Source organism: Budorcas taxicolor, chromosome 3 (assembly GCF_023091745.1).
Source record: "Budorcas taxicolor isolate Tak-1 chromosome 3, Takin1.1, whole genome shotgun sequence".
Classification (NCBI taxonomy): domain Eukaryota; kingdom Metazoa; phylum Chordata; class Mammalia; order Artiodactyla; family Bovidae; genus Budorcas; species Budorcas taxicolor.
In genome coordinates this window covers 35472109-35482583 of record NC_068912.1, presented here as the reverse complement: position 1 = coordinate 35482583, position 10475 = coordinate 35472109, and the positions used below count along the sequence as shown (strand labels likewise).

Here is a 10475-nt window from a genome sequence, read left to right as displayed (position 1 = left end):
ATCCAACCAATCCATTCTGAAGGAGATCAGCCCTGGGATTTCTTTGGAAGGAATGATGCTAAAGCTGAAACTCCAGTACTTTGGCCACCTCATGTGAAGAGTTGACTCATTGGAAAAGACTTTGATGCTGGGAGGGATTGGGGGCAGGAGGAGAAGGGGACGACAGAGGATGAGATGGCTGGATGGCATCACTGACTCAATGGACGTGAGTCTGAGTGAACTCCGGGAGTTGGTGATGGACAGGGAGGCCTGGCGTGCTGCGATTCATGGGGTCGCAAAGAGTCCAACACGACTGAGCAACTGAACTGAACTGATTGTGCTAGGCAGCAGCTACCAAAGAGGCTTCCAAAGGCAGAGGGAGGAAAAAAGAAATACCCTGGCTTCCCCCTTCCTCTGCCCTCCAGTCTCCTGCCAGTGCCCCCACTGGCCAGCTCGACCTGGGAGCAAGGAGTCATACCCAGGAATATAGAGCAAGGAAGGGGAAGGGCAAGGAATAAATCTGAAGGCAGAAAGGCCCAGGATCAGGACAATTAAGATGACAAAATGCCATACAGAACACAATCTCATTTTGTTTTTTATGGTTTTAAAGGTTATAAAAGTCAAACATACTAGCTGTACAAATTCAAACAATAAGCCGGTCTACATTAAATAGTGAAAGTCTCATGCAGAGCCCACCCAAGATACTCCCTGCCCCAGAGAATAACACTGTTTCAATAGAGATCCTTATCTGTGCCTTTCCAAGCTTTATAAACACGTGCACACGTGATATGTACATAACACATGCTGTTTCTTTTACAACCCCTTTGCTCAGATCTGTTAGGCTGAGTAAGTTCTCAGGTTTTTTTGGTCTTCTCTAAGTAGATTAGAAATAATACTGCAGTTTTACAGTTTTGATTCAATACCCCAATGAAATATTCTATATAAAATATGTGTATATATAAAATATAATGTGTCTCCATTACTTGGCCTAAGATTTAACAGTATTGCTGAAGTATCCACAATGTCCCCTAAATCATAATCCCCTTCCACCCACCAACAAGCACTAATCTGAATGTTGCTTTTCTTAAAACTATAATTTTAAACTATATATTACCTTAAATACTCTACTGGTAACTCACTGTGCTGAGTTTTTTAAACATATATGAAAGGCGATATACTATAAATATTCTTATGCAACTTGCATTTTTTACTCAAAATTATGGCTTTTGTTAGATTCACACATATTGCTATGAAACTACAAAATATTATCAAGAAAAATTTTTTTTAATTTATAAATGGAGAGAGATACCTTTCTCATGGGTCAGAAAGATGTCACTTCTCCCCAGATTAATCTACAGATTTAAGGTACTGCCAGTTAAATTTCCAACAGGCTTTATTGTACACATTGACAAGCTGATTCCAAAATTCATATGGAAATACAAAGGACCTAGAGTATCCAAAACAACTTTGAAAAAGAAGAATGAAGTTGGATAATTTACAGTACTTGATTTCAAGACTTATGAAGCCACAGTAATGAGGACAGTGTGGCATTAAAACACACAAGCAGATGAACAAAACAGAGCAGGGTCCAGCAACTGACCCACGTATCTATGGATAACCACCTTTCAACAAAGGTACAAAGATGACTCAATAGATAAACAATAGTCGTTTCAACAAAGGGTACCAGAACCATCAAATATTCATACACAAAAGCTTGAACTTCGATCCACATCTTGCATCATACACAGAAATTAACTCAAAGCTGATCATAGACCTAACTTCAAAATCTTTAAATTACAAAACTTCTAGGAGAAAATGTTCTTAAAATTTTAAGAAAATCTTAAAATCTAAGAAATTTTTCTTGGATATAGTACTATGATTCAAAAAGAACAATTGATAAATTGGACTACATCAAAACTAAAAACTGCTCTTCAAAGACATAACTAACAGGAGAGAGAGACAAGCACCAGATTGAGAGAGAATATTTTCAAAGTATATACACAATAAAGGACTTGCTATGCCAGGCTGGATGAATTCCAAACCACAATCAAGTTTGCCTGGAGAAATATCAATAAGCTCAGATATGCAAATGACACCACTCTAAAGGCAAAATGAAAAGGAACTAAAGAGCCTCTTGATGAAGGTGAAAAAAAAGAGTGAAAAAGCTGGCTTGAAACTCAACATTCAAAAAACTAAGATCATGACGTCCGGTCCTATCATTTCTTGGCAAACAGAAGGGGAACAGTGGACGTGGTGACAGATTTTATTTTCTTGGGTTCCAGAGTCACTGTGGATGGGGACTGCAGCCATGAAATTAAAAGATGCTTGCTGCTTGGAAGGAAAGCTATGACAAACCTAGACAGCATATTAAAAAGCAGAGATATCACCTTGCTGACAAAGATCCATAAGGTCAAAGATATGGTTTATCCCGTTGTCATGTATGGATGTGAGAACTGGTCCACAGAAAAGGCTGAACACCAAAGAATTGATGCTTTAGAATTATAGTGCTGGAGAAGACTCTTTATAGAGTCCCTTGGCCTGCAAGGAAATCAAACTAGTCAATTCTAAAGGAAATCAACCCAGAATATTTATCGAAAGGACTGCTGCTGAAACTGAAGCTCCAATACCTTGGGTACCAGATGTGAAGAACTAACTCATTGGAAAGAGAAGGCAGTGGCAGAGGATAAGATGGTTGGATGGCATCACTGATTCAATGGACATGAGTTTGAGCAAACTCCGGGAAATGGTGAAGGACAGGGAAGCCTGGCATGCTGCAGTCCAAGGGGTCACAAAGAGTCAGACACTACTTTGAAACTGAACAACAACAATGAGCAATTATCATAGTGAAAATAAGGCTGTTGGTTCAAATCTCACCTTAAGCGCATGTCCATAGATCTGTACTGAACCAAGGTCTTTCTTCCTGCCCCTCTTGACCAAGAAGAACTCCACTGCTGGGTGTTCTGAGAGGGGGAGGGAAATATCTCACCAGCAGTCATCATCTGATTATTAGTTAATTAAGCTGAAACTCCAGTACTTTGGCCACCTCATGCGAAGAGTTGACTCATTGGAAAAGACTTTGATGCTGGGAGGGATTGGGGGCAGGAGGAGAAGGGGATGACAGAGGATGAGATGGCTGGATGGCATCATTGACTCAATGGACATGAGTCTGAGTGAACTCCGGGAGTTGGTGATGGACAGGGAGGCCTGGCGTGCTGCAACTCATGGGGTCACAAAGAGTCGGACACGATTGAGCGACTGAACTGAACTGAACTGTGCCATAAAAAAATAGAAAGAATTTTGCTGAATCGATGTATGTCTCATGATGTTGTCAATCTTTGTGCTGGTTGCTTTGTAAGAACAATCAGGGAATTATTAATGCCTGGTAGAAATAGGAGCATTTCCCATAATCAGGTCAGAATTCCTTAAAACAACAGCTGTACATTTTTACTAGTCAAAGAAGACAAATACGCAAAAGAGCCAAACTTTCAAACTATAGCAAAATTCTTCAATTGTTTACTTTCTCCTTGCCTTGATATAGTTTTATTATCTTATGGATGATTTTCTCTTATTTGTCCAGGAGGGACATCTTTATAACGAGTGAAGAGGGAGAAAACAAAATCAGAGGAGGAACAAATCACAAGTGGATGGACTTTAAAGCCCAGCACAGCCTCCTTGTTTTCTTGCAGATCCTTCTACTGTAAGAGCCTTGAGCCCCTGAGTCATTATTATCACCTGTGAGTCTACACTTGTGCCTTATCACCCATGTCTTCTGAAGGCTTACACTCATATTCCCTAAATCATCCAGAAACGAAACAGATTTAGAAACAGTTCTAACTCTGAAGAATTTTATCATCCTTTTCCACATTACAATTAATTTTACCCTCTACTTTCCATCACCTCCTAAGCCCTTGAAAAGTATCACCTCTGAATTATACTATTGACTTTTCATTTAGGACACTGTTTACTGAACCACCTGGCCATGAAGTTGCATTGCCACTTACCGGTAACATTCTGGGGATTTAGAGATTCAGTAGGCAAACGATGTGTTGTTTCAAGTGAGCAGAGCCCACCACTCTGTGGCACAATGACACTCATTCCTGAGACACAGAGTACAAGGGGTAGGAGGCAGTTAGAGAGCCTATGGTAAAATAACTGAGAGATTAATATATATTCATTTTCCCCTGTATGTTCCCCTTCATCTCATTTCAGACAGGAATTCAGGCTTTAGTATCACCTCCCCTCAGTGATTTTTAAAAATGGAAAACAGAAGTCACTTTCAATCAGAGGCTCTTCTGTCTTGCAAGTTACCTGCAGATAAGATGCCAGGAGTCCCAGGGGATGAGCAGATAGGTGCCTTTAAGAGCAAAGAGACAAAGGGTCAAACCTAGGGACTTAGAAGGAAATAAAGGTTGGTGGATCCCAAGGTAATGAGAGAATCACATTCAACTCCTCAGCATTGCAGAATGCAAAGGCCAGACCCCAGGCTCAGATGTCCCATGTCTTACCAACTACTACCATGCCAAGCCCAGCACAGCCTCTGGATCCAAGGGACCATGCAGGCTGCAACAAAGGGCCCCTTAGCAGCAACTGGTGGGGCCAACTAGAGGGCCAAGATCCCAGGTCACTGGCACAACACTGAGTAGTACAGAGCTTCCAGCTGGATTTAAGCTAATTTAAATAGACTTCAGAAATGTCACGTTGTTGTTTTTTTTTTCACATGTCAGTTGCCACCCCAAGATTCACAAAGGGACTCCCTGTGGAGGCTGAGTGATGCATATTTGCGGCTGACACTGATCACAGGTGCTGGGATTGAAGCCAATTCATCCTAAACTCATGGTTGTGACTGCACTGTGTGGAATGGTGTGTAAAGAGATGAGTGTAAACGCTTCAAAAACGCACCTGATTAGCAAACACCAAGCATTTGCGATAAGTTTCAGTTTGAAAGAGTACTTTAGAATACTTTAGAATCCCTGGCCCTCTTTTAAGAGTAACAAAATACCAATCATGTCTTTGGTTGCTATTATCTTGACTTCAAGAAAGTAATTCAAAGCAGGACAATATCAACTAACAAAAAATAAAAGGATTGCTTGCAATATTGTACAGCTTGTACAAATTATAAGCAGATCCTGGGCAGATACAAGGTGGTCAGAGAAGGGAATGAGCACAACATAGCCGTGTGTGTTTGCTAAGTGCTAAGATTCAAGTTCTCTAACTCTTAGAAAACCCTCTAGAAAGATTTTAGGGTCTCTAATTTCTCTTTTTAAAAAATAAAAATCCTCCCTGGAGAGGTAAGGCAGAGAGTAGCCGACAGACCCACCACCTGGGGAAGGGGTCACTAGGCTGGGTCAGCAGTTGCAGGGAAAATCATTCTGTGTGTGATGGACACGATGGTTACAAGAGGTGTTTTCCAACGATGCTTCCAATAATGAGACTCCTACCCCTAGAGGAGAGACATCTGAAACGTGGTTATGAAGCATCACCACGAAACTGCGGTCATTGCAGTACTGGAAATGCTAAGCCGACTGGCCTCCCTCCAGCGCTCTGTGGCTCCACCACTTACTACTCGCCCTCCTGCTCCCCTCTCTCCAGCTACTCTGGCCTCCTGGATGTTCTCCTCCAACCTGGGCCTTTTCCTGCGTTCTCTCTGCCTGGAATGCCCTTCCTGGACAGACATCAGTGTGGCCCATTCCCGTGCCCCCTTCAGCCCTTTACTCAAACAGCACCTTCTCAGCAAGCTCTTCTCTACCTAAAATCACCACCTCAGCCTCAGCCCTGCCTTCTGCACTTATCTGACATATGACGTGTTTTGCTTACTTTGTTGTCTGTCTCCACTGGATAATCTCCATTAGGCAAGGCATAAAGTCCTGTTTAGTGCTGTGACCTCAGTCCCAAAAAGTGTCTGGCATACAGCAGGCAGTTAGCAAACACTCCTCGAAAGCATCAAAGAGCAAGTGAATGTTGATGGAATAAATGCCAAGGGGCCCAGGCCTGGAGCACTTCCGCTTTCACAGCAAACAGTGCTGCAGTGGCTGTGGCTGGGCATCTGAATATAGGGCTGTGGAGCCCAGTGACAACCAGAGAACGTGCAAATTAGCAGACAAACAAACAAAACAAGCAAAAAAAAAAAAACACATACTCAGAAAGTTGTGAATAGGTGTCTTCAGTTGTGGTCAGAGGGCAGCAGCAGGCTCAGACCTAGGCAGCTTGGACCTCGGCACAGCTCTGTCCTGCAGGGAAGCAGGAGGGCAGATGGCTCTGTGCAGGGTGTGCTGTCCCAGACAATGGTCTAAACAAGTTCAGCCTGCTCTGTGCGTCTCTCAAGTGGAGCATGTGGCAAAGGAGGTGAAGGGGCATTGTCGGTCACTCCCCTCTACACCTAATTATTCCTTGGTGCTCTTCACAAAACAGAGAAATTCCATGAGAGCAAAAGAACCAGGAATATTCTTATTTGGGGGTAAGGAAACCATGCCACGATTTTATACAAGAGACCTGATGTAAAGCTCAAAGTACAAAATAGTCAAAATACAATGTCTGTTCCTGTGAAACTTACCCTCTGGATGGGGATACAAGACAGACAGGTAAGAAAAAAACTGGTGGCATTTTTCTAAGAAAGGGTCCCTGAGAGTCAAAGAGGGCTAAGGGGTTTTTCCAGGAGGCTGGGGAGCATTCAGGTTGGAACACAGAATTTCTTTGCAGTCTTATGTTTTATCTTTTTAAGCAAAATTTATAAATCTGAATTAAATAATTGCTTAATTCCTTACCAGTAAACTTACTTGGGGGCTTCCCTGGTGGTTCAGACAGTAAAGAAGCTGCCTGCAATGCAGGGGACCTGGGTTCGATCCCTGGGTCGGGAAGATCCCCTGGAGAAGGGGATGGCTACCCACTCCAGTATTCTTGCCTGGAGAACTCCATGGACAGAGGAGCCTGGTTGGGTACATTCCATGGGGTTGCAAAGAGTTGGACACAACCGAGCAACTAACACACACACAAACATACCTAGTTTTGTTTCCCACAACTTCAAGACAAACTGATACTCCACCAAATGTACCAAGAAGACTGTGACTTCAGATTCTCCTTGGCATTGTGACCCCCAGGTAGGTAAGTATTAGCTGTTTAGTAGTACCAGACTCTTTGTGACCCCATGGACTGCAGCCCGCCAGGCTCCTCTGTCCATGGAATTCTCCAGGCAAGAATACTGGAGTGGGTAGCCATTCCCTTTCCTAGGGAGCTTTCCAACCTAGCAATCAAACCCAGGTCTCCTGCATTGTGGTCACATTCTTTTACCATCTGAGCCACCAGGAAAGCCTGCGACCCCCAAGGGTATCACCCTTATTGGTAAATGTGGAATTTGGACATCACAAAAAACATCATCTTATACCAAAATGTATGACAGATTTAACAATTGTTGCAGCTGTTCAGAAAAGGACAAAATATTTGGAAAGACTATAATGAGTCTTACCCAATAATACTATAAACATTATTCAAACTGCTGCCAGTGATATAAACTATATAACAGCCATTTTTTTTGTCTCAGTTACACTATTTTTTTTAATGAGGAAACAAGACATTTCAAAAACAAACATATATGTATTTTTAATTATAAATGTAAAGCAAATATGCAGTAATGCCAGAAATAAACTATTCTTGACTCTGGGCTCTTTTCAAAAAATACAAGATTTTTTCAAAAGATACAAGATACACAGATAAATCACATTCATACCTTACAAATGTTAAATAGAAAACAATTTAAATTCATAATGAACAATGAATTTTTTCAGTAGCCTGAAATTTTACTCATCCTATAATTTTATGAGTGAAAAAAAGAGCTAATCTAGTACCTTAATATTATCATTTATGCATTACTCAAAAGTACAAACACCCGGAAGACAGAGTTTCACACTTATTATACGTATTATAAAAACATTGAGACATTTATCAGGCATAACAAATATAATGAAAACTATATGTTAGGATACGTTTCACAAACACAAGTTCAACATTTCTCTTTGGTTTAGAAAACATGAGAGGTAGGTTCAAATAAAGTAAATGCCTACTATGTCACCAGATTTTCATTAAAATGTTGACAATTTATGACAGAAATTGCTAGAAATCAAACTTGAGTTTAAGAATTACACTGAAAAGTGATAAGAATAATTTCAACTACTAAATAGTTGTCTAAGTCCTAATCACACAAATCAGAAAAGACAGTTGATTATAAAAATGGCTTCAGTAAAATAAAATCATGCTCTCGCTCCATTTTAAGTTTTCTAAATCAAAACATGTTCCTAAAACTGGGGGCAAGAGAAAATATGAATGTACTTATTTATAAACCGGGCCTTTCATTTCATTATAGGCCCCAAATATGCAGAATTAATATATACTATTTTTAATACATACTATTCTGCTAGGTTTGCACTGCCCAAGTTGAGAATTGCAGGGTCAAATAAATGGTGAGAGGGTAAAAAGAATGCCATTCACCCATGATCAACCTATTTCATGTAATTAAGAAATTTCAGATAACCAGGAATGGCCTCCAGAAGCCTTCTTGGTGAAAACAGGAGTTTGATTCAAGTAGGAGACAAAGGACAAACAGAAGAGAGGTGCTCTTTAGAGACTGATATAAGTAAAGGAGTTTTGTTTCCTGATGCTTTTCAAAACAATGATAATAAACAATCTCTCAAATAAGTTGCCTTGTGTGGGCAATTTACCAGTGATATGCTAATAATCAGTGTGTTGTCCTGAAAACCAAACAATAGTACAAGCAAAATGGAGAAGTGGTCACTGAAATAAATATTATTTTGTCACTCCTCCTTACACAAAAATTATATGAGTGGACTAGGGTATTCACATGCCTTGAAATTCTGCCATTTAATGTTCATTCTTATTCTGCTTAAAGAAAGAATATAAATTCTATACCTATTTGGCTGCTGTAAGGTATGTTTTCATGCAATGATTCTCCATTAATGATCCTACAAGGAAATTTTAAGAAATTCAAAATATATGAACAATTTAAGTTTCCAAGTTTTCTGATCATTTTGTTTTTAAGAAAATGATATTTAAGTATAAAGGAACTGGCATAAACTTGAACCAACCAAAATAAAGATGAAAGATTTAAAATTCTAGCACACAAATTTCGTTCAAGCAAGTACATTTCTTCAGATTTAGGATTCTGGGCAGAGATTGTAGAAAGAACTAATAAGAAAAGATAAACTATAATTTTGTGGCCTTCTCAAGATTGTATGAGCTTATCTAAACTATGATTTTTTATATATTTCTGAATATATAAAATTGAGTCCAAATGTCTGAAATTATCATTAATATGCTCTTCCTTTTCATGAAAAAAATAAATAAAGCTTCTTTTTGCCATAGATTTGTTTCAATTCTAGGAGAAAATGTCACTCTGGAGACAGTTGAAAGTTTCAGTAATCATGCTAAAGCAAAAAATTCAACATGTCATTTCTGAGTTATTCCTAGAGTTTGTTTCATATTTTCATAAACCACATAACTGATGCCTACAGCAGGGAGCACCTTCATAAAGTTTGGGGTGATGCCTCTGTAAAGTCCTGGTAGTCCTTCTTTAGAAATTATTCGTCGAAAGAGCCCAACCATGTTCAGCTGTGGGCTTCTTTCTATCATGGCTAGAAAATTTTAAAAAAAGAAAAGAAATCAGGCTAATTTAATATTCACACATTTTATTATGACTATATGCAATTATGATTCAGAATGATACTCTAGAATACAATAAACAGATAAAATTTATTCCAAGGGTCCTCAAAAAAGTGTCCCTTTATATAATTCTCCCTGGATAGCACCTAAGAGTGAGTGCTCTGGTAAGAATAACAATGGTACTATCACTTTGTGTTAGATGTTGGGTTAATTGCTTGATATACCAATCCTCCAAGATAAGAGTTATTATATCCATTTAGTAAGTAAGGAATCTTAGAAAGATAGAGAAACTTGTCTCAACACACTTCGCCAGCAAGTAGGAGAGCTGACAGCTGATGGTCTTTCTCCTCTGTAAATGGAATGAAAACTGTACAGTGTTGTAAGAATCAGTAACAACTATGTAAATCAGCTGGCATTTGTCAAATTCTCAGTAAATGGTGGCTAGAGTTTTTATTATTATAGGACCTAACACTTTTGAACTGTGATTCCTCCCCACTGTGACACTGTCTCCTTGACTTTGATTGTACCATGCCTTCTGGATCTCCTGTCATCTCACTAATTGTTCTCTTTGTTCACAATTTGCTGACTAGAATTCGCCTGCTAATCCAGGAGATGCAAGAGATGCAGGTTTGATCCTGGGTTGGGAAGAATCCCCCTGGAGGAGGAAATGGCAACTCACTCCAGTATTCTTGCCTAGAGAATCCCATGGACAGAGGAGTCTGGTGTCCGTCCATGGTGTCACAAAGAATCAGATACGACCAAGCACACATGCATGAATGCATTGCATTGCTATATTAAATAGCATGAATTCTGTGCCTCTCTTTTCATCT

At 39.8% G+C, this 10475-nt stretch overlaps 1 protein-coding gene across 1 annotated transcript in view; it reads right to left on the bottom strand.

Moving 5' to 3' along the window:
- Positions 1–9432: 9432 nt before the first annotated feature.
- The window catches only part of LOC128044919 (calcium-binding mitochondrial carrier protein SCaMC-1), a 56625-nt gene continuing 55582 nt past the window's right edge, over positions 9433–10475 (bottom strand). The window contains exon 10 of the mRNA XM_052637337.1: positions 9433–9617. Within this exon, the coding sequence (XP_052493297.1) occupies positions 9433–9617 (185 nt within the window). The remainder of the gene's footprint in view (positions 9618–10475) is intronic.